Source organism: Chiloscyllium plagiosum, unplaced genomic scaffold, assembly GCF_037043375.1.
Source record: "Chiloscyllium plagiosum isolate Xiang-an unplaced genomic scaffold, Cpla_swu_hap1 HiC_scaffold_1, whole genome shotgun sequence".
NCBI lineage: Eukaryota > Metazoa > Chordata > Chondrichthyes > Orectolobiformes > Hemiscylliidae > Chiloscyllium > Chiloscyllium plagiosum.
In genome coordinates this window covers 137,329,589-137,356,892 of record NW_028270139.1, presented here as the reverse complement: position 1 = coordinate 137,356,892, position 27,304 = coordinate 137,329,589, and the positions used below count along the sequence as shown (strand labels likewise).

General features: G+C 41.5%; 1 protein-coding gene across 4 annotated transcripts in view; it reads right to left on the bottom strand.

Moving 5' to 3' along the window:
- Nucleotides 1-27,304, bottom strand: part of ccdc142 (coiled-coil domain containing 142) — a 157,331-nt gene that overhangs the window by 75,998 nt on the left and 54,029 nt on the right. For 3 of the 4 annotated variants that reach the window (XM_043709356.2, XM_087991078.1, XM_087991089.1), the window contains 2 exons: nucleotides 18,997-19,083; nucleotides 15,280-15,444 (listed from right to left, as the gene is read on the bottom strand). In XM_043709356.2, coding sequence (XP_043565291.2) covers nucleotides 15,280-15,444; nucleotides 18,997-19,083 — 252 coding nt within the window. The remainder of the gene's footprint in view (nucleotides 1-15,279; nucleotides 15,445-18,996; nucleotides 19,084-27,304) is intronic. The other variant, XM_087991067.1, reaches the window with a different exon arrangement.

Genomic DNA, 27,304 nt, shown 5'->3' with positions numbered 1-27,304 from the left:
AGTTCAACCCTGCCAAGTGTGAGGTTGTCCATTTTGGAAGAACAAATAAGAATGCGGAATACAGGGTTAATGGTAGGGTTCTTAGTCAGGTGGAGGAACAGAGGGATCTTGGGGTCTATGTACTTAGATCTTTGAAGGTTGCCACTCAGGTGGATAGAGTTTGTAAGAAGGCCTATGGAGTATTATCGTTCATTAGCAGAGGGATTGAATTCAAGAGTCGTGAAGTGATGTTGCAGCTGTACAGGACTTTGGTTAGGCCACAGTTGGAGTACTGTGTGCAGTTCTGGTCGCCTCACTTTAGGAAAGATGTGGAAGCTTTGGAGAGGGTGCAGAGAAGATTTACCAGGATGTTGCCTGGAATGGAGAGGAAGTCGTACGAGGATAGGTTGAGAGTTCTCGGCCTTTTCTCGTTGGAACGGCGAAGGATGAGGGGTGACTTGATAGAGGTTTATAAGATGATCAGAGGAATAGATAGAGTAGACAGTCAGAAACTTTTTCCCCGGGTACAACAGAGTGTTACAAGGGGACATAAATTTAAGGTGAAGGGTGGAAGGTATAGGGGAGATGTCAGGGGTGGGTTCTTTACCCAGAGAGTGGTGGGGACATGGAATGCGCTGCCCGTGGGAGTGGTAGAGTCGGAATCATTGGCGACCTTTAAGAGGCATTTGGATAGGTACATAGATGGGTACTTAATCTAGGTTAGAAGTTCGGCACAACATCGTGGGCCGAAGGGCCTGTTCTGTGCTGTATTGTTCTATGTTCTATGGGTCACTATTGCCCAGCACCCCTGCTTTTAAGTCATTGCTGCTAACTTCTGCATCACTGCAATGACAAAGTTAGATTTGCAAGCATCAGTGACACAGTGCAATTTATCTTTGACGAGCATTTGAAGCATAAGCATGTTCATTCTACATACATTGCAAATGAGAAAGAAATTATTGCAAATGAAATGTAGTTGGAGTTTGCAAATGTATGCTTCATGATTTGCCTCATCCATGTCCTAATGTCCAACAGACAGGGATTTTGCATTCCCATCCAAAGTAACACTAACTTTGCCCACCTTGGGCATTGTCCTGCCCGCTTTTAATGCATTTCACATCATTAGAATGGTAAGTGAACACAGATCACAGTGGGCACCATTCTCACTGAGCTCAGCCTTTGTGGTTTCCATTGCTCTGGTTTTTCAATGCTAACCTATAGGATACCAGCTTCTGTGGTTTGCATTGCTTTTTAGCTCAGAACTCCTCAGTGCTAAATGTAGAAACTCAAAACCAAAGAATGGCTATGGAGCAGACGGAGGCCATTTGGCCCTTCATTTCTGCACCAGCTCTGAGTCTCTTCCATTTACATGTGCGATTCTTGTGACTTTTACTTCAGCTTCAAAATTTTCTGCTTGCAGCCTCCAGCTGCCTCCTCTTTATCATGGATGTGCAATCCCTTTACAAGCCCACTCCATCAGGATAGTCTCAGGAACATTGGCCTGAACTGTCCCTATCCACCACCACGCTCCTCTGCCTGGCTGAGCTTGTCCTCACCTTGAACAACTTCTTTTAACTCCTCTCACTTTCTTCAGGTCAGAGGGGTGGCCATGGGTACCTACATGGGCTCCAGTTATGCCTGCCTCAATGTGGGGTACATGGAACATTCCTTGTTCCATTCCTATTCTGGGCCCCACACACAACTCTTTTTTCTAGTATATCAATGACATCATCAGTGCTGTTTTCTCTCTCTCGTCTACGTTTCTCTCTCTTCCAGGTTTGGAAACGTTTATCAATTTCACCTCCAATTTCCACCCCAGTCTCAACTTTATTTGGTCCATCTATGACTCCTCCTTTCCTTGACATCGGTTTTCATTCCTGGGGAGAGGCTGGCCACCAATATCCATTATAATGTCAGGCAGCATCTGAGGAGCAGGAAAATCGACATTTCAAGCAAAAGCCCTTCATCAGGAATCGAGTTTCCTGGTCCTCAGATGCTGCCTGAGCTGTTGTGCTTTTCCAGCACCACGCTAATCCTGACTCTAATCTCCAGCATCTGCAGTCCCCACTTTTGCCTAATATCCATTATAAACTTACTGACTCCCACAGTTACTTTGACTATACATCCTCACACTCTGCTTCCTGTAAAGGCTCTATTCCATTCTCCCAATTTCTCCATCTCTGTCACATCTGTTTCGATGATGCCAACAAAGGGGCTTTCGAAATTTCTAAGGACTCCCCAGCTCTGTAGTTGACAAGACCTTCAGCTGGCTCTGACCTATCTCCCACAATTTGGCCCTCACCTTCTCTTTTCCCTCCCACAACAGCTATTCATCCTCTTAGCCAGATTGTCATCCACTCCTTTGTCTGTTGAGCTGTCTATCTTCACCTATCATTTACTCATTACTGCCTCTCCTCACTCAACCTTTTGCATAAAAACCAACATTTTTCTAGCTATCATCAGTTCTGAGGAAAGGTCACTGGACCCAAAATGTTAATTCTGATTTTTGTCCACAGATGCTGCCAGACCTGCTGAGCTTTTCCAGCAATAAAAACTATTTCTGGTTAACATTGCTCCAGTGGTAGCCTCACCAGTGTCTTAAACTATTTCATCATTAAATCCCTACTTTTGTATTTTATACCTCTGCCAATGAAGAACAGCATTCCACATGCCTTCTTTACAACCTTATCTACTTGTACTGCAATCTTTAGAGACCTGTGCACTTGCAAGCCAAAATCTCTCACTTCATTAACTCTTCTCAGTATATTCCCGATGTGGAAGCGCCTGTGTTGGACTGGGGTGGACAAAGTTAAAAATCACACAACACCAGGTTAAAGTCCAACAGGTTTATCTGGAAGTACAAGCTTTTGGAGCACTGCTCCTTCATCAGGTAGCTAACGGGGCAGGATCAAAGAACACTGAATTTATAGTAAAAGATCAAAGTGTCATGTGTTGTATTGAACAAACATAGATTGCTGTTAATTCCTTAATCACTTAGAATGGGGTTGCAGGTCTCCATTCATTCGTATGTAAATCCCTGAACTACTTTCAAGTCACATTCCCAAGATCACTTAAGGTTTTATACAAAGAAGATGACATCTCAGCTCAGACAATGCATTAAAGGTGAGAGGTTAGAGTCTGTCTGTATCCCAACCTTGAATCAGATTGGCTCTGTTTCCAAAGTAGATATTTATAAAATGACTGCCTACAGATTATGCGCTTATTGAACAAAATCGAATGCATTTGCAAATGCAAATTCGACTTATATTTGGGTGCATGTGAGGGAGATAGAGAGTAAGAGATTGAGTGTGTGTGTGTATGGGAGAGGGTCTGTGTGTGAGAGTGTTTAGTGTCATGGGGTCACCTGTAATGTGACATGAATCCAAGATCCCAGTTGAGGCCATCCTCATGGGTACTGAACTTGGCTATTAGCCTCTGCTCGGCAACTCTACGTCGTTGCGTATCTCGAAGCCCGCCTTGGAGGACGGTCACCCGAAGATCCGAGGCTGAATGTCCTTGACCACTGAAGTGTTCTGTGACTGGTGATTATTGTACAGTGTCCATTCATCCATTGTTGTAGCATCTGCTTGGTCTTGCCAACATACCATGCCTTGAGGTATCCTTACTTGCAGTGTCTGAGACAGATGTTGGCCAAGTCACATGAGTAGCTTCCATGCATGTGGTGGATGGTGTTGTGGTTGATGCGAACAATGGTCTGTTTAAGGTTTGGTGGTTGTTTAAAGCGAGAAGTGGAGAGGTAGGAAAGAACTTGGCGAGGTGCTCATCCTCATTGATAATGTTTTGCAAGCAACGAAGAACATGGTTTGTTTCTCTGCTCCCAGGAAGTACTGGACAACGATGGGTATGCTATAGGTCATATCCTGTCTCCTGACGAGGTCATTACGGTTTCTCGCTGTGGCATGTCGGAACTAGCGATCAATTGAGTGGAGCATCATATCCTGGTCTTATAAGGGTGTCTTTCAGCACCTTCAGGTGTCCATCACATTCCTCCTCATCTGAGCAGATCTGTGTATGCGCAGGGCTTGTCCGTAGGGGATGGCTGTTTTGTGTTTAGAGTGGAAGCTAGAGAAGTGCAGCATTGTGAGGTTATCTGTGGATTTGCAGTAGAGCGAGGTACTGAGGTGCCTGTCCTTGATGGAGATGCATTTGTCCAAGAATAAGAATGATTCTAAAGAATAGTCCATGGTAAGTCTGATAGTGGGATGAAACTTGTTGATGCCATTGTGTCGTTATTTCAGTGATGCTTTGCCATGGATCCAGGAGGAAGAAAATGTCGTCAATATATCAGGTGTACAGTGTTGGTTGGAGGTCCTGTGCAGCAAAGAAGTCTTGTTCGAATTTGAGCATGAAAACGTTGGCTTACTGAGGTGCAACTTTGTCCCCATTGCTGTTCTGTGTGTCTGGATCAAGAACTGGTTGTCAAAAGGTGAAGATGTTGTGGTCAAGGATGAAGGGGATGAATTGTCAGGTGGTACCTGGAGATTGAGTGCTGAGGCTGTTGCAGAGATGCCGTCATTGTGGGGGATGCTGGTGTAGAGTGTCAAAATATCCACTGTGGAATGTTCCTGGTTCCACTGGTCTGTGGGTGCCGAGTTCCTGTAAAAAATCTGTAGAGTCGCAACAGAAGCTGGGAGTCCCCGTACAATGAGTTTCAAGATGCCCTCGACACAGCCAGAGAAGTGTTTTATTCAATAAGCACATAATCTGTTGGCAGTCAGTCCATGTGACATTTTATAAATTCTTACTTTGGAAATAGAACCAGTCTGACTCAAGGTTGGGATACAGACAGACTCTAACTTCACACCTTTAATGCATTGTCTGAGCTGAGATGTCACCTTTTTTGTATAAAACCTTAAGTTACCTCAGGAATGTGACTTGAAAGTAGTTCTGGGATTTACATAATCAAAACCTGCAACCCCATTCTAAGTGATTAAAGACTTAACAGCAATCTAGGTTTGTTCAATACATCGCATCAGTTGTATGACACTGGTCTTTTACTATAAATTCTGCGATCTGTGATCTTGCCCTACTGGTTACCTGACAAAGGAGCAGCGCTCCAAAAACTTGTACTTCCAAATAAATCTGTTGGACTAAAACCTGTGTGATTTTTAACAGCATATTTCAATTTATTGTGTATTTCATTTTACTGTTTGATCTCTCTAAATGCATTACCTCACACATACCAGGATTGAACTCCATCTGCCACTTTCCTTCCCTTTCCACCAACCATCTATATCATTTTGGAGCTTCCAGCTATTATCTGCACTACTCACTACATGGCTAATTTTTGTATTGTCTTCAAATTTCCCAAATGTGCTCCCAACATTCAAACCCAAATCGTTAAAGTATAAAACAAACAGCAGGGATCCCAATGATGAGCCCTGTGGAACATCACTTGAAACAGCTTTCCATTCACAAGGGCAGCCATCAACCATTACCTTTTCTTTCCTGTTACTCAGCCAACTTTGGATCCAATTCGAGACATTCCCATGTATCCCATGGGCTTTTACTTTTTTGATCAGACTGCCATGTGGGACTTTGTCAAATGCCTCAGTAAAATCTATTTGGACAAAATCCACTGCACTACATTCATTGATTCTCCATGTCACTTCCTCAAAGAATTAAACTGAATATGTAAGGAATGACCTTCCCTAAACAAAGCCATGCTGACTATCTCTGATTAGTTCATGCCTTTCTAAGTGACAGTTTATTCAATTTCTCAAGGTTTATTCTAACAATTTACCCATCACCGAAGTAAGACGAAATGGCCTTTAATTTTTTGGCATTTCCTTTGTATCCTTTTTGAACAACAGAACCACATTTGCATTCCTCTAGTCCTCTGGTACCTCACCTGTGTCTAGTGTGTCACCTTACCTGTTTCTAATGAAGATTGCAAAATAATCCTCAGAGCACCTGTTATTTCCTCTCTTTTCAGCTGTAAAAATTTGCCTTCCCCAGTTTAAAAGTTTTACTCATGATCTACCTCTGTGTTTTCCATAGTAATATTAAATCTAACCAAACTGAAGTCACTATCCCCAATATGGCCAACCACTGTCACTTCATCCGCCTATTCATCTCCATTTTCCAAAACTAAATCCAGGATTGGGCATACTCTTGTTCATCTTGTCACATGGTTTTAAACAAAAAGAAAACATGACTTTTTCACCTTAAATGCCTATCATATTGTTTGAAACCCCGCTGTTATTGAAGTAGTTAAATTCTCCCACTACTACTGCCCTCTTATTCCTACTGGTAGAAATTTGTCTACATGTTCTTCTGTCTCCCTCTCACTATTCAGGGGTCTGTATTCTTATTAGTGTGACTGCCCCTTTTTTTACTCCTAAGCTCAACCCATAAAGCCTCATTTGTTAACCTGATTAGTATATTATTCCTTCTCACAACTGTAATTGATTCTTTAATCAACACTGATACCCTCACCTCCTTTTTCATCACCAACATGATCCTGCTTGCAAACGCTATATCCAAGGATACTGGGCTGCCAATTTTGGCCCTCCTTTAACCAGGTTTCTGTTATAGTAAAGGTATCATGCAGCCATTTGTCCATCTGTGCCCTTAGTCTATCTCGAAGAAAGTAAGGACTGCAGATGCTGGAAATCAGAGTCAAGATTGCAGCGCTGGAAAAGCACAGCAGGTCAGGCAGCATCTGAGGAGCAGGAGAATCGACGTTCCTGAGGAAGGGCTTATGCCCAAAACGTCAATTCCCCTGCTCCACGGATGCTGCCTGACCTGCTGTGCTTTTCCAGCGCCACACTATTAATCCTTTGTTCATCTGCCTTGTTTTAAAATAGTCCTTGCATTGAAACAGCTCAACCTGTTAACTTTCTTTTCTGGATACATTTTAATCATAATTTCTTTTCTTTTTCCAAGTTGCTGACTACATCACTAAGTAATGTTCTACCTCCAGTTCCCTGATCTGAATCAGATCCATCTAAGCTTCTGCTTTGGTTCCCAATCTCCTGCCACACTAGTTTAAAACCTCACCGACTGAACTAGCAAAAGCCTCCACATGGATAATTGTCCCAGCTCTGTCCAAGTGTAACCCATCAGACTTGTACAGGTCCTACCCTCCCCAGAAATGATTACAATGTCTCAAGAATCTAAACCCCTCTCTGGTACATCATTTCTCCAGTCACACATTCATCTGATCTATCCTCTTATTCTGCTCTTGTTAGCACGTGGCACTGGGAGTAATCCTGAGATGACTATGTCGTTGGTACCTTTATGTACTATGACCATTAGGTGTTCACCCTTCCACTCCAGAATGCCCTGCAGCTGCTCTGTGACATCACTGACCTTGGAACTAGATTATATCATCCTGGATTCACAGCCACAGAAGTGCTTGGCTGTACCCCTCACTACTAAATTCCCAATCATTGTATCGCTGCCACTCACTTTCCTCCCCTTCTGTGCAGCAAGGCCACCTGTGGTGCCATGAACTTGGCTGATGCTGCTTTGCCCTGAGAGACCATCCCGCCCACCAAGCCGTCTAACTGATAGAAGTATGACCAATGGGGGCTCCTGAACTTCTTTCCTGAGCCTTTTACATTGTGATGGACGCAATGCCTGTGAAGCTGGCTGCTTTATTTTAGATGGTGTCAAGCGTCTTGAGTGTTATTGAAGCTGCACCCATCTAGGCAAGTGGACAATTTTCCATTGTACTCAACTCATGTCTTGTAGATGGTGGACAGACCTTTGGGCCTCAGGAGATGCAGTATTCCTAGCATCTGACCAGCTTTGTAGGCACTATTTATGTAATGAGTACAGTTAAGTTTCTGGTTAATGGTAACCACCAGGATGTTGATAGTGGAAGATTCAGTGATGGCAACACCATTGAAAAATCGATGATGATAGTTAGATTGCCTCTTTTTGGTGATGGTCATTACCTGGCATTTGTGTGGCATAATATGTACATAGATATTAGAGTGCAGGACAGGCCCTTCAGCCCTCGATATTGTGCTGACCTGTGGAACCAATCTGAAGCCCATCTAACCTACACTATTCCATTTTCATCCATATGTTTATCCAATGACCATTTAAATGCCCTTAAAGTTGGTGAGTCTACTACTGTTGCAGGCAGGGTGTTCCATGTCCCTACTACTCTGAGTAAAGAAATTACCTCTAACATCTGTCCAAAATCTAGTTTGCCAGTTTTCAGCCTAAACCTGGATTTTGTCTAGGTCTGGTCACATTTGGACGTTGACTGCTTCAGTGTCTGAGGGGTGGTATGAGAAGACTGGAGAACTTGTTCAAAAAACGGTATAAAGGCAAGCTCAGCAAATATATGCCAACCAATTTAACCTAAATGCTGATGATACTTTCAGAAATAGTGATGCAGGACAAAATTAATAGTCACTTGGGCAAACATGGGCTAATTTAAAAAAGCCAGTACAAATTAATTTAGAGCAAATCATGATTAACTAATTTGCCTTTGATTTTTCAATAGTCAGTGTTAAAAAGAGTAATGTTGTTGCTGTTGTGCACATATAACTTTCCGAAAAGTATTTGAAGAAGTACTGTATTACAGACCTTTCAGGAAAGTTAGATCTCACAGAATAAAAGCAATGATAGCAACATGCATTTCAAAGTGGCGGAGTGACCAACAGTAGAATATTGGTGAATGGGCATTTTCCAGATTGGAGGATGTTATTGTGGAATTCTCCAGAAATAGTGTTCTTCCTGTTATCTATATATATCAATAAAACAAAAACAGCATTCACAGTGCTTTGCTTTTATATTAATAACCTAGATCTCAGTGTACAACGAGTAATTCCAAAAATTGCAAAAGATACAAAACTTGGAAGTACTGTGAACCAACAGGAGGATGGTGTAAAATTTCAAAATAATATAGACAGGTTCGTGGCATGGCAGACAAATGTAAATGAGATTTAATAATGAGAAGTGGAAAGTAATTCATTTTGGTATGAAAGCAAGAAGACAATGAAAATAAAAGCAAATACTGTGGATACTGTAGATCAGAAATAAAAACTCAGCAAGTCTGGTAGAGAAAAAAAAGTTAATGCTTTTGATCCAATGACTCTAATGCAGATCTTGTTTTTATTGTTGATGCAAAACAAAAACTGCAATCCGAAAGTGGAAGCAGGAGCAGATTGACCTGAGTGCGTTAATAAATAAATCCTTGAAGGTCAAGCCAGACAGGTTCCGAGAATGCTTAATAAAGAACCTTACAAATGCCTTACAAATGTGGGCATAGAGGGCCAAAACAAAGATGTCATTAAGCCAAGATAAAACATGGGTTCAGCCTCAACTGGAGTATTGCATCCAGTTCTAGGCTTTGGAGAGGGTTCAGAAAAGATTGATGAGAATGGTTCCAATGTTGAGGAACTTCAGTTATTTCAGTAATCCTAACTCTATTGGAGAAAGAGTGAAGAAGTTGGAACTGTTCTCTTTGAAGCAGATAAAGCTGGAGAAGATTTGGTAGAGTATGCCAAATCATGAGTAGATAGGAAGAGACTGTTCCCACTGGTGGAAAGATCAAAAACCAGAAAGCACAGATTTAAGGAGATCAAGAAGCAATGGTGACATAAGGTCAAATCTTTGCATGTAGCATGTGGTTCAGAATGTTAACGGGAGAGGAGAGATGAAGATACGCTCTTATTGCATTGATATTCAACAATTTGATTTATTCCCTTGCTCTTTAAAAATGTCTGCAAGCCTTCAATCTCCTTACTATCGATATCATTTAACTGATATGCACAACACAGCTCACCTTCTCATTCCTCTCTGAGGATGCCGAAGACACACAGTGAAGTCCTTGTCATGAAAGAATTAATATACCATGCTAACACATGTGTGACTGCAGATATTCCCATTTATTCTGCCTTGTTAATAAGTCTGCAACTTTCAGTTCCTGATCCCTCAATAAGGACTCATGCAAAGGCCCTGACCTCAATTGATCAAACCTGCTTTGATGTTAATAAGATCATAAGAAATATGAACAAGAGAAGGCTTGTAACCCTTGATTCCTCTACTGATAAGAATCTATCTCAGCCTAAAAATGCTGTCTACAACCCCTGAGCTTTATCGCATCTTAAAACGCAGACTCACGACTCGTGAAACAATTGCTCACCATGAATTCTGACAAACTAGAGTAAAGATCAGGTTTTATGTGAAATTTATATAATTTTATGTATTTTCCTATAATCAAGGAGGGCTGGACCAACTTAAAAATGATTGTAGATCAAAACTACATTTGGAACTGAAAAAGCTAAACCTCGTTGAAATTAAGATGCATACCTCAACAAGAACAGAATCATCTCACTAACTCTGTGGTCTTCACTCAGGTAATTGAGACAAATGCTGGTTTAATAAATGATGACTATCCTACTTAAAATGTTTTACTACACCAACAACTGAATTTAAAAACTAGACTTGCTACTATAAAAATTACATTCCTTTCTTTTCTTAGACTTGTTTAGCACTGTGATTGACTGCTTTCGTGTGACTATGAATTGCATGTAATAAACATAGAAATAGTTTCAACTTTATATCAATTCTGCAGTTTCATATCAGACTAGAAACTGAAACTCAGGCCTTATGAGTTTCTCCGGCATTTTGTGTGTTTTAGATGTTAAATTGTCTCTCAGTGCTCTGTATAACTAAGCTTTGAACTTGACTCTGCACCCTATTTGCGTTGAGGGTAGGGGGAGATGAGGGCTCATTATTTGAGTTATATCTGGACCCTAATAATATCCAAATTATTATCATCTAAATGAAACCTGCTAAAGAGGTTATCTAGAAGGCATTCTGCTTGGGGAGAAACACAGCAGTCTTTCACTTCCATTTAACATCTTTAAGATCTGTCTTTCTCAATCTAAAATTGAGAAGAATCATCTGTGAGTTATGCTGATCTGTGATTCCTCAAAATGGAACCTTTGCAGACTGGCAGCCACCCATGCTCTCTCTCTCCACAAAAAACTAAACTGCAAAGTGACTGTCTCCAGAAATGCAAATTCCACATAGTTTTCACCTCATATATGTACTGTAGTAATTCCATCTGCTGCTCAAGCTCTGAAACCAAAGCTTGAGTCCTTCTAGTGAAGTCACATGTGGCTGTCTATGACTGCAGAAGCACTTTGGAATATTTGCAGCAGATTCAGTTCAGAGTTAATGAGTTGGAGGCCAAAGTGTAGACAGTGCAACACAGAGTTGGGAAATATTACCTGGATGCTTTGCACTAGCAAAGGAGAGCCTTCAAATTTGGTCACTGGTCATGTGACTCCTAGACATTCAAGAGGTCCGAGAGGGCAGATGCACAGGAATCTCAGCCTTTTCAATTGTCCAACAAGTTCAGGACTCTTTCAGTTTAATTGGATGAGATTGGGGGACTGCAGGATGAATGAACTAACTGACCAGAGGACTATGGTATGGGAAACCATTCAAACGTGGGGAGGAAAAGGGAATGCAGTGGTAGTAGATGACAGCATAGAGAGGGGGATTGACACTGTTCTCTGCTGTGAGTCCGTACGGTTGTATTCCTAACCAGGCACCAGGGCTTCGGATATTTGCTCAGGGTTAGAGACGAACCTACACTGGGAGGAGGAAGATCCAGTCTCTCTGGATCTCAGGGAATACTCTCCAGTTTATGTAAAACACATGTAAATTGGCATAGAACAAATAAGCTTAAGGAAATGAAAGTGTAGCTCAAGAAAGCAGAAGTATATAAAATTTGATTGCCGTTTCAGAGACATATCACAGAATGACACATATTGGGATCAGAATATTGAAGCATACAGGCCAATTAGGAAGGACAGGATATGAATGTAAATGTGTTAGAAGCAGCAGAGACAAGCTTTACCAGGCTAACAATTACCTTATGAGGAAAGCTTGGACATTTTAAGCTTGTATCCACTGCAGTTTAGAAGAATAAAAGATGACAATTGAAACATATGAGAGTCTTGACAGCGTTAACGTGAAGACTATGTTTCCTCATGTGGGGAGTATCTAAAATATGAATGATTTTTGCTGTGAATATGAATGATTTTAATGTCACTCGTATTTCAGTGAGAGAAACAGTGAAGTACAGTGAAAGGTTTGTTGCGTGTTCCGGTGCCATTTTGAATAGTTTAAGAACATGAAAAAAAAAGAGAATTCATCAGTCCTGAGCCAGCTCATCACCAATGATGTCCGTACCGCCATCCCTCGTTCACCGCCTCACTGCCATCTACACTGGACCCAGCCAACGGTGAAGTCACCAATCTTCAGGTGCTATCTTTCACCACAGGGCCGATTCTTCTCCACCATCACCTCACCACAGCCTGCATTGACCCACCAACATCAGAGTCGTATCTCTCGCCGCTGGGCCCACCTCGTCCATGTTGCCGTTATGCCCTTCCACCGCCGTCACGCCAGACCCAACCAACAAGAAAGTCACCCATCCTCAGGTGCCACTGCTGAGTCTACCTTGCCAACATTGCTTCCAGCGATGTATCAGCTTCTGATTCCAATACCAGGTCCTGTGTTCATCCAAGAAAAATAAGAGCTCACTCAAGTCCATGCTGAGCTCACTCACTGCTGCCATGAAGTCCATGCTGGGATCAGAGCTCAGAACAAAAGGTAAGCAAGGAAAAGAGAATTTAAAAAAAACAAGAAGAGAGAAAAATAGAAAAGAAAGAAATGAAAAGCAGTCAGAGCCAATGAGCCCCAGCTCAGGAGCCCAACCCTGCCATCATCTTGATGATGTCACTGTTAAGGATCACTGTTTAAATAGGGGTTACTGTTTAAAAGTAAGCAGTCTCCTATTTAAGAAAGAAATGAGGCAAAAGTTCTTCTCTGAGAGTTGAAAATTTGCAAGTCCCTTGCTCCAAAGGCAGTCGAGACAGAGTCTTTGAATATTTTTAAAAGTCAGATTCTTAGTAAGCAAGGGCAGTTGGAAAGTAGAGTTGATATTACAATCATAATCTTATTGAATGGCACAATAAGCTTGAGGGACAAGTGACCTACTTCTATTTTTGTATGTCTGGCAGCATCTATGGAAAGAAAACAGAGTGAATGTTTTGAGTCCAGTGACCCTTCCTCAGAGTTCTGAAGAAGAGCCACTTAACTTAAAATGTTAATTCTGCTTTCTCTCCATAGAGGTTATCACACTTGCCGGGTTCCTCCAGCAATTTCTGTTTTTGTTCAGATCTTCAGCATCCACGGTATTTGTTTTATCTATTTTTGTATGTTAGCAAGACAAAGAACTGGAATACCTGTACTTTCTCTATTTGTTAGGGAGATCTAAATTTACCAGAAACAAACACAGGACTTGCGCTTGATCCAGAAAAAAAATCTCACAAATACTCACCAAGCTTCCTTCCTTTCTGCTGGTTTCATGCTGATATTAATTCAGCTGTGTTTTGTTAATCTTCGTCTTAATGCTTAGGCTTCCTTGCCTCCAGACTTTTCAATTTAAACATTTTAAGTTTTCAAATGAATTTTTTTAGATTTCCTTCTAAATAGGTTAATTTAAATGAATACCTGTAAACATACTCACCCCTGCCCCTCCTTGAAGTGTGATATCATCTATGATTATATGCCAGCTGCGCCATTCATTTCTCTCTGTCACTGTTCTGCTGCAATTCCAATTAAATCCTTGGAGTTCCTATTTCAGAATTCTTTGTTCTCCCAATTCTCCACAGCTATTCTGCCATCCTTTTACTTTAATCCTTGGGATAGGTGCTATGGTCCTCCTGCTTGTTCTCCCACCTTTCTCATGCTTCTGTTTAAATAACTGCTCACTGCTATAGAATTTGAATATTGCTAAAAAGTGTTACCAAAGTTCCTTGCTCCAAAGCTTTTCATCTTGAGCTCAAGACAATAACAAATATTACCCAACACTAACTTTTACTCACAGGAGAAAGAACATCAGATATAGAAGCAGAATTAGGCCATTCGGCCAATCAATTCTGCTCCACCATTCTCATGCCTTCATCCTGTAACTCTTGGTCCCCTTACCAATCAAAAAACTGTATCTTAAATACGCTCAATTGATCTCCACAGCACTCTGTGGCAATGAGTTCCACAGATTAACCACCCTCAGGCTGAAGAAGTTCCTCCTCTTCTCAGTTCTAAAGTCTTCCCTTTACTCTGAGGCTGTGACCTTGTGTTTTAGTCTTTCCTGTCAATGGAAACATCTTCTTCACATCCACTGTATTAATGTTTCTCAGTGTTCTGTAAGCTTCAACCAAATTCCCCTCACCCTTCTACACTCAAGAGTGCAGAAATAGCAGTTTATTGTTTTGCAAGTGGATTCCAAATGGTTGAGGTATAGCCATGGAGAAAGAACTGGGAGTTCCAAGGGTCCTCATAATTCCAGGATGAATAAAAAATGCCCATCTCCTTTTGTTTGCAAAGAATAATTCCCCTGTATATGAATGCGGTTTTGTTCTACTTTATATGTGAACTACTTTATAGGTTTTACTGTAAATTAAAATCAACAAATTAACACTGCTAGTTTACAGTGTCAATATATGTAATATTTTCCACAAAAAGGATGTTACATCACTCTAAAAATATTTTCTGCCCATCACCCTGCTAATTGACACCTGGTACCTAGGCTATATATTACAATGAATCAAAGAACATGTTCCTCCAGCTCTTACTAGCAATCAGCCTCCACTTGCAAACCTCAGAATGAAAATGCATAGTGACCGGTGTGATTCTGCAACTGGGCAGCACTCTTTGAGCAATCCTAAGGACTCTAATAGCTTACACTAGTATCTAAATTAAGATCCTCAGTTGAGCTTGCAGTGCGCTTGCCAATAAAGGACAATGTACCAACCAATTAGCATTCCTAATCCCATATGGCAAAAATTGTTCTGGCCAGCAATGCAAGATAAAAATGTAGTGAAGCATTTTATATCCTTGGGGCTGCTGACATGATTCAACTTGCTCACTTCTTACTCCAGTATAACAGTATTAACTTGCAACATTCACCTTCCTAACATACATCCTATAAAATAGGCAGAATGCTACACTTTCATTTTCACTGCTTGGGAAGTAATCCGATGGAGGAAATTCTGTCTGACTTTCACTCCAATTAACAAAATCTGGCAGAATCGACAATCAGTGATTCAATCAATGATTAGGTGAATAAATTAACCCAGACAATTGTAGCATAATATTTTCTGACTGAAAAATATTACAGACTTAAAAGCTTTATAACACATATCAGAAATCATATTTCTACCAACAATATATAATTTCACAAACAAAGTTCTAAGAGATATGGACTTATTAATTCAATAATTATTTGCTCACTGTCATTTTGAGCTTGCTCGATGTTCAACCAGGTCAGTATCTCACAGAGAGGGTGAAAAAGCTCCAGGAATAGTCCAGTTGTCCTGCTTCTGACTGTATCTCCCTTCCTCTCAGGATCAGGAAAGCATTTATCTTTCAATGCTGATCCCAAAGCACTGCAGAAAACTAAAGTAAGCACAAAGGAAAATGTAATTTTTGTCAATTTGTTTTCACTGATAAACTTTTAGCTTTGAGGTTTCATTGCATGCAAATTATACTGACAGGATATTCACATATTGCATTGAAAAGATTGCATCAAATAATTTTAAAATGATCAGAACATTTTTTATTATAAATTCACAGGATGTGGCCATCACTGACTGGGCTAGCAATAATTATATCACTAATTGACCTTGACCTAAGCGGGCTGCTAGACCATTCAGATAGCAATTAAAAAGACATGGCTGCTGCTTCTAAAAGTTGTTTTCATCATATGTACAGTACACCTGTTTCCAATTAGGCCTCTATATTTTGATCTTCTTTACACAGCTTTTCTCCTAATTTAATTCTATACCCCCAACAACCATCTGCATTTTTCATCTCTTTCTCCACTATAGCAATTGTATAAAATATTCAAACTACTTGAAGCTGTATATGTTGATAGATATAATCTTCCAATTATGGAATACTACCAGAATATGAAATATATAAATGTGAGATTATCCACTTTTGTGGCAAAAACAGGGGGGCAGAATATTACCTTAATGATGGCAGTTTAACAAAATATCAGATGTAACAAGTGCTGGATGTCATGGTGGAACAGTCGCTGAAGGTTGGTATGCAGGTGTAGCAGATGGTGAGGAAAGCTGGCCTTGATATATATAACAGGATTTGAGTATAGGAGTAGGGATGTCTTGCTGCAGTTATACAGGGCCTTGGTGAGGCCACATTGTGAGTATTATGTATAGTTTTGATGTCCTAGTCGGAGGAAAGACATTTCGTCACTTAGTGGTGAGCTTGTTGAACTCATTGTCACAGGAAGTAGTTCATGCCAAAATATTGAATGTATTCAAGAGGTGGCTAGATATAGCATAGGATGTTGCTAGGATGTTGTCTGGTATGGAGGAAAGATCTTATGAGGAAAGGCTGAGGGACTTGAGGCTGTTTTCATTAGAGAGAAGAAGGTTGAGAGGCGACTTAATTGAGGCATATAAGATAATCAGAGGGTAAGATAGGGTGGACAGTGAGAGCTTTTGCTCTCAGATAGTGATGGCTAGCAAAAGATGACAAAGCTTAAAATTGAGGAGTGATTGATATAAGACAGATGTCAGAGGTAGTTTCTTTACTCAGAGAGTAGTCGGGGAGTGGAACGCCCTGCCTGCAATAGTAGTAGACTGGATGTAAGTTTGCTCGCTGAGCTTGAAGGTTCATTTCCAAACGTTTTGTCACCCTACTAGGTAACATCTTCAGTGGGCCTCAGGTGAAGCACTACTGAAAATTCCTGCTTTCTATTTATATATTTGGGTTTCTTTGAGTTGATGTCATTTCCTGTAGTGATGTTATTTCCTGTGGTGAAGTTACTTCCTGTTCCTGTTCTCAGGACACCAACTAGCCACAAAAAGACATGACCCTCTCTCACTAGTATCCATAGGTACGGATGAGGACGGATACTACCTTGACCGGGATAAGCATCCATCCTAGGACAAGCCAAACAAAGACACGCACGAGAATTCCTAGAAGCATGGCACGCCAACCGGAACTCTATTAACAAATCCATCGAGTTAGACCCCATCTACCATCCCCTGAGAAAAGGAACAGGATGTGACTTCACCACAGGAAATAACATCACCTCAGGAAATGACATCACCAACCCAAAGAAACCCAAACCTATAAATAAAAAGCAGGAATTTTCAACAATGCTTCACCTGAGGTTCAGTGAAGATGTTACCTAGTAGGGTGATGAAACATCTGGAAATGAACCTTCAAGCTCAGCAAGCAAACCTACATCCAAAACCTCAACCTGAACTACAAATCTTCTCAAAACACGCTAAGTAGTAGACTCGCCAACTTTAAGAGTGTTTAAATGGTCACTGGATGAATATATGGATGAAAATGGAATAGTGTACATTAGTTGGGCTTCAGATTAGTTTCACAGGTTGGTGCAACATCGAGGGTCGAAGGGCCTGAACTGCACTGTAATGTTCTATACCACTTGGGAGGGAATGGAATCAAAGGTTAAAAGAGAAAGCAGGATTAGGCTACTGACTTGGACAATCAGCCATGATTGTAATGAATGGCGGAGCAGGCTCAAAGGGCTGAATGGCCTCCTCCTGCTCCTATGTATCTATGTTTCTATTCTTGCTATTGACAGGGTCTAGTGAAGGTTCACCAGACTGATTGCTGAGTTAGCAGGACTGACTATATAGAAAGACTGGATTTGGAATTTAGAAGAATTAAAGATGGAATCTCAAAGAAACATATAAACTCCTGATGGAACTGGACAGGCTAGGTGCAGGAAGAATGTTCCCAATGTTCAGGAAGTGCAGAACTAGGGGTCACAGTCTAAGAATAAGGGGTAAGCCATTCAAGATTGAGGATGAGGAAGAATTTCTTCACTCAGAGAATTGTGAACTTATGGGATTGTCTACCACAGAAAGTTGGGGCCAGTTCATTAGATGTATTCAAGAGGGAGGTGGACGTAGCTCTTGCAGCTAAAGGGATCAATGGGTATGGACAGAAAGCAGGAGTGAGATACTGAAACGGCTTGATCAGCCATGATTATAATGAGTGGTGATGCAGGGTCAGGGGCTTGAATGGCCTACTCCTGCATCCATTTCCTATGTTTCTGTAATATGTGCAAAGCTTTTATTTACATAGTTACATGTAAATTGACAATATTCATAATGTATTTTATTTCCTTATTAGTGAAAGTGTTGCATTCTATTAAATATGCAATAAAGCCCAATGATTGACTCCTGATTATTTAAGTTATATAATCTTAGCATAGACAACAGTGGTAATGCTACAATTGACTCATTGCGTGCAGATAAGAGAAAGGAAAAACAAATCAATTAGGACTCTTGTACTGTCCTCTGCCCATGGCCTTACATGTGTCATGTGAAAACAGGATAAGGCTAACAACCAAAAGGCCATCCAATGTTTATCAACAAACTCACCTATGTAAAACAGCCTGCTGGGTGAGATAAACGGTTTTTGACACCCAAGGAACGATATCTTAACTTGACTCAGTGTCTTTGTGAGACTGAGCAAAGGATGAGCAAGAACAAAGGCTGGAGAAAAATAACTAACTGCACCATAACCTTACTCGACTCACTATTAGAAACAATAGGCATCGCCAATCTAACTACAGAAAAGAATGAAAAAAATCAATTAGGCAATAAATGCTTTAATTTTCCATCAAGTTTTCTATTGTTCGGACCTAAGTACAAAAGCAAAAAAGAAATGCTCAAAGAAGAGTTTGAGATACCAAAAGCCTGTTCTTCTTGGTGTTAAAACAAGTCAAAATGTTGGCCTCCCTGCCCTGTTTTGTGAAATTTATCAGGCTAAGATTCACATAAAGATTGTTACTTTGGTAAAAATAACTAGTCTTTAAACTGTAGAACCAACACAATTTTCGCAGATTTACTAAACTGCCATCATTCCAAAGAAGCTGCTGTTGAACTGCTGCCCTCTGCTGATACATGGTTAGTAGAAGTTTTGTCCTTTTTATTTTGATACCTTGATCCCAATGAATGAGGGCAATCCGTGACAACATGTGGAGGCAAAGTTCCTGTACAAATGGCTCAGAATCCCTTGGCAGTAACCCTGAAAAGAAATCAAACATTTTTAAGTTTAAAAATAGGGAATAAAATCTTAAAATAAAATTGAAAAATCCAGGGGCAAGAGTAACCATATGGCTCTTCAAGCCAGCAGTGACATTTAATATGATCACAGTTAATCTTCTGCTACAAACTCTGCCTTCTAGCAGCAGCATTATATCCTCAAATGCCCTTTTTTTCAAAAATATGTCATTCTCTGCTCAGATTATCCTTAACCACGAGTATATTCGGTATTAAGAAATCTTTCCTTATCTCGGCACTAAATGGTCTAAACACTTATTCTCAGACTGTAATTCCTAAATTCTAGACTCCCCACTCAGGGAAAGCATGCTCTCAGCATCCCCAAAAAGACTTTTTACGTTTTAACAAAATTACTTCTTTAAACTCCAGAGAATATATGCCCAGTCTACCCAATCTTTGATCGCCAGTGAAGCCCCTCATTAAAGGAGCCAATATAGCAAATTTACAATGCATTTCTCTCAGACAGCATACCCTTCCTTAGATATCAAGGTATATATTTTGGGCTACACAGTACATTAGATGTCATCTCAAAAACATTATTAAACTGTGATAAAGACCTCTTTACTCATACACTAATGCTTATGTTATAATGGTCAAGGCCTCATCCATTTTCCTAATTGCCTGCTGAACCTGCTTGTCAACCTTTCACTACACCTATACAAGCATACCGAGGTCACTTCCTATAACATTTCCAGGTCTCTCATCTTGTAAGAAATTTTCTGCTTTTCTATTTTCCTATTAAGTTCTGTAACATCAAACTTCTTGTTGAAATTTGTCTCTCAACTTCTTGTCCAATCACTATATACCAGAGTCCCAAGTAATGTTTCAAGACATGGGTTCAAATTGCACCATGGTAGCTAGTGGAATCTGTACTCAATTAATAAAAAAAACTCCAGAATTATAAATTGTTCTTAGTAATAGTGACCATGACAACTATCATAGGTCATTGCAAAAAAAATCTTCTGTCTGTACTTGATCTGATTTGCTTATGACTGCAGACCACATTAAATAGTTGACTCCTAACTGCCCCCTGAAACAGCCCAATAAGCCATTCATCTCAGGGGCAAAGAGGAACATGCAACAAATCCTGGCCTTATCAGCAATGCTCACAACCCATGAAAAGAATACATAAATTGTCCACGGGAATTACTCCTAAATTAACTGCAAACACTGTATTTGATTTTCCTGGAGGGAACTGTGTGCCATCAGTGTGCCGGTCTTCATTTACAGAAATCTACTGAGTGTTTCAGATCCTTGTTCTTTTAAAAACATGTTTGAAGAATGACAGCATCACTGGCTAAGCTGCATCTATAGCCCATCCCTAATTGCCCTGGACATGCTGGTGAGTTGCCCAGATCTGAGCTCCTTGGGTAGGGACAGCCACAATGACATTAGGAAGACACAGCGACAATGAAGGAATGGCAAATGAATCTAGTGTGTGACAGGGAGGGGAACTGGGAGGTGTGCCCATGCATGTGCTGCACTTATTCTTCTCAATAGTAGAGGTCAGAGCTTTGGAAAGTGCTGTTGAAGCAGCATTGAGTTACTGCAGTGCATCCAGTAGATGGTACACACTACACCACTGTGTCTTGATGGTGAAGGGAGTGAATTTTTCAAGTGATGAAATGCTAATCAACAATTATGATATAGCTACAAAACTCTATAAAAATGCAAATCAATTCAAGGCAGTTCCCTGAAGTTCAGTGTTTGTTCAAATTAAAGAACTACAGACTGAATGCCAGAAAGTACCAGTCCAACCTTTGTCAAGACCATAGTTTGCACTTTATTCAAAAGCATTAAAACACATTAACTGAATTTACACCACCAATAATTAGAACTCTTCCAGTTTTTGGAAAGCAAGACTTGAAAGAGAATGACCCAAACGCGTTATAGTTAATGAAGTATTTTTCAAGTATCATCACCACTGTACTAAAATACAGTAGCCAATTTGTGACTAGCAAGTTCCACAAAAATCAATGACCAAATAATCCTCTTTTAGTGATGTCGGTTGGTCGAAACATATTGACCACGGCATTAAGTGAGATCCCTTTTCCTTCTTCAAACTGTACACAAGATATTTTACATCCAAAGAACAAACAGCAATACAGCTCAGGAACAGGCCCTTCCGCTCTCCAAGACTGACCAACACATTTTACCCTTACATGCTAAAGTTGTCTTCACTTCATATTCAAGTATTTGTCCAGATGCTTCTTGAATGCTGCTATTGTGTCTGCTTCCACCAACTCCTCTGGTAACACTTTCCAGGCACTCACCATCCTTCATGTGAAAACGTCGCCTTGCATATCTCTTTTAAACATTCCCCCTCCAGCATTTACTGACGTCCCTAATTGCCTTTGAGAAGGTGGTGGTGAGCTGTAGTCTTGAACCGCTGCAGTCTATCTACAATGGGTTGAACTATAATATCATTAGGGAGGGAATCCCATGATTTTGACCCAGCAACAGTGAAGGAATGGTAATATATTTCCAAGTCAGGCTAGTTGAGTGGCTTGGAGTGGTCATGTTCCCATCTATCTGCTGCCCTTGTCCTTCTGGATGGTAGTGGTCGTGGGTTTGGAAGGTGTTGTCTGAGGATATTTGGTGAATTTCTGCAGTGCATCTTCTGCAGATAGAACAGACTGCTGCCACTGAGTGCCAGTGTTGGAGGGAGTGGATGCTTGTTGATGTAGTGCCAGTCAAGCAGGCTGTTTTGTCTTGGATGGTGTCAAGCTTCTTGACTGTTATTAGAGCTGCACCCATTCAGGCAAGTGGAGAATATTCCTACACAGTCCTGATTTGCACCTTGTAACAGATGGACAGGCTTTAGGGAGTCAGGAGGTGAGTTACTTGCCACAGTATTCTCAGGCTCTGACCTGCTCTTGCAGCCACTGTGTTTATGTGGTGAATCCAGTTGAGCTTCTGGTGAATGGTGACTCCCCAGGATGTTGATAACGGTTGATGCAGTGATGGTCACAACATTGAATGTCAAGGGGCAGTGGTTAGATTGTCTCTTAATGGTGATGGTCATAGACTGGCATTTGGGTGACACGAATGTTATTTGCCACCTGTCAGCCCAAGCCTGGACATTGTCCAGATCTTGTTGCATTTGAACAGACTGCTTCAGTACCTGAGAAGTCGCGAATGGTACTGAACACTGTGCAGTGAACATCCCCAACTCTGACTTTATGAAGGAGGGAAGGTCTTTGATGAAGCAGCTGAAGATGGTTGATCCTAGAACACTATCCTGAGAAATGCCTGCAGAGATACCCTGGACCCGAGATGACTGACCTCCAACATCCATAATGACCTTCCTATGTGCCAGGTATGACTCCAACCAACAGAGTTTTCACCGATACCAGTTTTGTTAGGGTTCCTTAATGCCACATTCTGTCGAATGCAGCCTTGATGTCACCGACTGTCACACTATCTCCCCTCTGGGATTCAGCCCCTTTGTCCATGTTTGAACCAAGGCTGTAATGAGCTTGGAGCTGAGTGGCCCTGGTAGAACTCAAGCTGGGCGTCACTGGACATCTGAACATCTCTGAACAGAGTGATTAGAAAATAGGGTTACTTCTTTTTACAACATGTAGACAATTTTCTAGAATGGGTCATGAACCTACAACTTTCTGTCTCACTGACCCAATGAAATCTATAATTTAAATTACAAATTAAAGTTACCCTTGGGCTTTGCATTTGTTGCATTCAAATAGAAAACACTGCACCCTTTTTCTCCTCCCACCAGCTCTTCTCACTTATTCATATCTCCATATTTACCTAGCCCTTACATCTCTTTCTTTGGGCTCCATCTTTGCCTATCTGCTCTCCCCTCCCCCCACAGACTTCGGCAGCAGCATTAATACCACTTTTACCTAGGTGCAGTTTTGATGAACAGTCACCAGACTCGGAACAGTAACTGAGATATTTTTCTCCCAAAGATGTTGCTCGACATGCTGACCTTCTCAGAAATTTTGCTATCTTATGCCAGTTAGCTGATTACTTACAACCCCCAAAGGGTTATCTACATCCTACCTACAGGCTCGTGTGGGCTGTTAAAATCTTAGTGCTGCTGAAAACAAGAATTTAGTGACTCCTAGTGGAAAGTAGGGGAAAATACACCAAAGAAAACCAAATTAGGCTTGCAGGCAAAGGCTCATTTCTCGCTCATATAACGATACGTTTACAGAATAATATCACAGAAGAAACTGTTGCCTTTAGGAAAAATTTACCAGAAAATGTTAAAAATAACAAAAAGAACAGGAAAAAAAATCAAGGCAATTAAATAATCTATAACTCCAAAATGTCAAAGCTTTTACTACATAATTAACCAGCATCTGCAATGCAGGTGGCATTACAACTTCCATATTTCCTGCTCATTTGAATGGTTGCTGTCTTAAACAATTGCTAACCAGAGTGTTCAGTGGCTGCACACATCTGCAAGAAGGCCAAAATCATAATAGCATGATGATTCTGACGCAATGAAGATGCTAGTCATCAAGCCCCACTACCCCATTAGCTGTCCTCAAGGTGTAGAGGCCAACTGACTCACCAAGATGGTGAAATTATTTCATTTTTATCATCATCTGGGACAAAATGAATGACTCCCACTATGCTTCATCAATAAACACAGAAGGTGTTTATTACAATCAAACTTAGTCTTTTAGCACCAAAATGGCTTTTTAACTATACCTTCTTAATTATAACTTCTTTCAAATCAAATGCACACACGCACATCCAAACACAGATAGAACTAAATGGGACATACAACTCTGCAGTCTTTTTAGGTGAAATAAAAAAAGGCAAAAAGAGAAAATTTTGTATATCAAAAATCCAAACCACAAGAGTGGAACAAGGTGACATTCTCACTGTTCACACAGTTTCCGTTGACAAGATCACAATATTGTCAGTCGCAGGGTGATGGAAATTAGTTTGGTTTAGTTTTGTCAGTCAGCCAGTCAGTTATACCCAGATCTTTTATTGAGTTAGCACTTCAATTTTCAAAGTTGTTGAGCATTATCTTTTGCTAAGAGAGAGAGAGAGAGAGACAGAGAGCGTGAGCGGAAGAGAGAAATGGAAAACATCTCCGCAAATGTAAGAGTTTTCTAATTTTTCTGAGAGAGAAAGAGACACCTATGTTTGCTGCAGACCTCTTGGAGATCTCATTTCAACTTTACCACACCCCAGACTGTGGCAAAGCAGAAACTCAGGCCATAATCTGCCAACGCTCCTTTCATCAATTCATACCATCTTTCGCTAAACAACTCTGCTTTTCCAAAGGTCACTTGACCTTTTTTAACAATAACAGTTCCACTTTTCACTTCAGAGCAAAAAGCATCACATGGTAAATTCTTTGTACCCAGATATTGTCCAAAACCTTATTTTTCCACTTTTTATTCCAAACAATATTTGTAGCTCTTACATTTAACACCTCTTAAAGCTAGACTGCAATACTTAAAATGTGCTTGCATCTCTTAAACAGACGATTCAGATCAGGTGTTGGCAGTCATGATGGACATGAAGATAAACTGACAAATAATCAAGAATGATACAACATGGGGGAACACCAGATCCTAGGCTGCTGGGTATGTACTGAAGGTTTTGGTCGAGGATGGAGGGCTGGGGGGTCAAATAGATCCTTTACCTGTATAGTGCAGCCCTGAGAGACTGTAAACAAATGTTATAATTTAACTCAAACACCATGGGCTACTGGGTAAAAGGCAAGGGATTGAACTAGCTAAGTTTATCTTTGTCAGAGCCGGTATGGATATAACAGGCTAAAAATAGCCTCTTTCTGCAGGTTAATTATTCTATGATTTTATGGTATCCTACCAGGTGTACCAATAACAAATGGGTTTAAGGCTGCCACTTTCAAATCTAAAAAAGTGCTCAGTCTATCTCAAGTTACCCTAGAAGGGTAAGGTCTCAAATATCTGAGTAACAAGTAAGGCTGCAATTCACACTGTTCATATGCAGTTGCAAGATGAGCAGTATTTTTCACCAACAGGATGCTACAATCAAGCCAAAAAGACATTCACCTACCCCTCAAATGAGAAATATGGTATATGAAATCCAGTGCTGAAAATGTGTTGCTGGAAAAGCGCAGCAGGTCAGGCAGCATCCAAGGAACAGGAGAATCGACGTTTCGGGCATAAGCCCTTCTTCAGGAGAGCAAAGTGTGTCCAGCAGGTTAGGATAAAAGGTAGGGAGGAGGGACTTGGGGGAGGGGTGTTGGAAATGCGATAGGTGGAAGGAGGTCAAGGTGAGCGTGATAGGCCAGAGTGGGGTGGGGGTGGAGAGGTCAGGAAGAAGATTGCAGGTTAGGAAGGCGGTGCTGAGTTCGAGGGATTTGACTGAGACAAGGTGGGGAGGGAGGAAATGAGGAAACTGGAGAAATCTGAGTTCATCCCTTGTGGTTGGAGGGTTCCCAGGCAGAGGATGAGGCGCTCTTCCTCCAACCGTCGTGTTGCTATGGTCTGGCGATGGAGGAGTCCAAGGACCTGCATGTCCTTGGTGGAGTGGGAGGGGGAGTTGAAGTGTTGAGCCACGGGGTGGTTGGGTTGGTTGGTCCGGGTGTCCCAGAGGTGTTCTCTGAAACGTTCCGCAAGTAGCCGGCCTGTCTCCCCAATATAGAGGAGGCCACATCGGGTGCAGCGGATGCAATAAATGATGTGTGTGGAGGTGCAGGTGAATTTGTGGCGGATATGGAAGGATCCCTTGGGGCTTTGGAGGGAAGGGAGGAGGTGTGGGCGCAAGTTTTGCATTTCTTGCGGTTGCAGGGGAAGGTGCCGGGAGTGGAGGTTGGGTTGGTGGGGGGTGTGGACCTGACGAGGGAGTCATGGAGGGAGTGGTCTTTTCAGAATGCTGATAGGAGAGGTGAGGTAAATATATCCCTGGTGGTGGGGTCCGTTTGGAGGTTGCGGAAATGACGGCGGATGATACGCTGTATATGGAGGTTGGTGAGGTGGTAGGTGAGGACCAGTGGGGTTCTGTCTGGTGGCGGTTGGAGGGGCAGGGCTCAAGGACGGAGGAGCGGGAAGTGGAGGAGATGCGGTGGAGGGCATCGTCGATCACGTCTGGGGGGAAATTGCGATCTTTGAAGAAGGTGAAGAGTTGAGCCACGGGGTGGTTGGGTTGGTTGGTCCGGGTGTCCCAGTGAAGTGTTGAGCCACGGGGTGGTTGGGTTGGTTGGTCCGGGTGTCCTAGTGAGGTGTTGAGCCACAGGGTGGTGTCCCAGACCCTCCCACTCCACCAAGGACATGCAAGTCCTTGGACTCCTTCATCGCCAGACCATAGCAACACAACGGTTGGAGGAAGAGCGCCTCATCTTCCACCTAGGAACCCTCCAACCACAAGGGATGAACTCAGATTTCTCCAGTTTCCTCATTTCCCCTCCCCCCACCTTGTCTCAGTCAAATCCCTCGAACTCAGCACCGCCTTCCTAACCTGCAATCTTCTTCCTGACCTCTCTGCCCCCACCCCACTCCGGCCTATCACCCTCACCTTGACCTCCTTCCACATATCACATTTTCAACGCCCCTCCCCCAAGTCCCTCCTCCCTACCTTTTATCCTAACCTGCTGGACACACTTTGCTCATTCCTGAAGAAGGGCTTATGCCCGAAACGTCGATTCTCCTGTTCCTTGGATACTGCCTGACCTGCTGCGCTTTTCCAGCAACACATTTTCAGCTCTGATCTCCAGCATCTGCAGTCTTCACTTTCTCCTATGAAATCCAGTACCAGAATGTTGTAAGATAGAGACCACTGACAGCAGATCATGTCATACATCGTGTCTCTTTGGCCTTTCATAACAGTGGTGATTGTACTCAACTAACCAGTGTTACAAAGCTCAGAACTTAAAGCTTAACCTTTGATGTGATTTCACAAATAAATAGCACTCTCCAAACAATCCAGTGTGTGCTGGGAATTACATTAACAGCCGACTTTAAATATCAGTTGAACTCACAACATAGCTCACTTACATTTACGAGAAACTACATACATTCACAAACAGAAACCTGATCCCTATGAAGAAAGCAACTTGTCTGGAATTGGAATTTTTCTGAATTAAAAAGTATATAGGACAGGAGTTCTGTAGTGCATCCTCCATTGTAACACCTCAACCAATTTACTCCCTTTTCTCATGCAGTATAAAGTGTTTCCTTTGAAAATTGAAATTTTTGCATTCGTCCTGA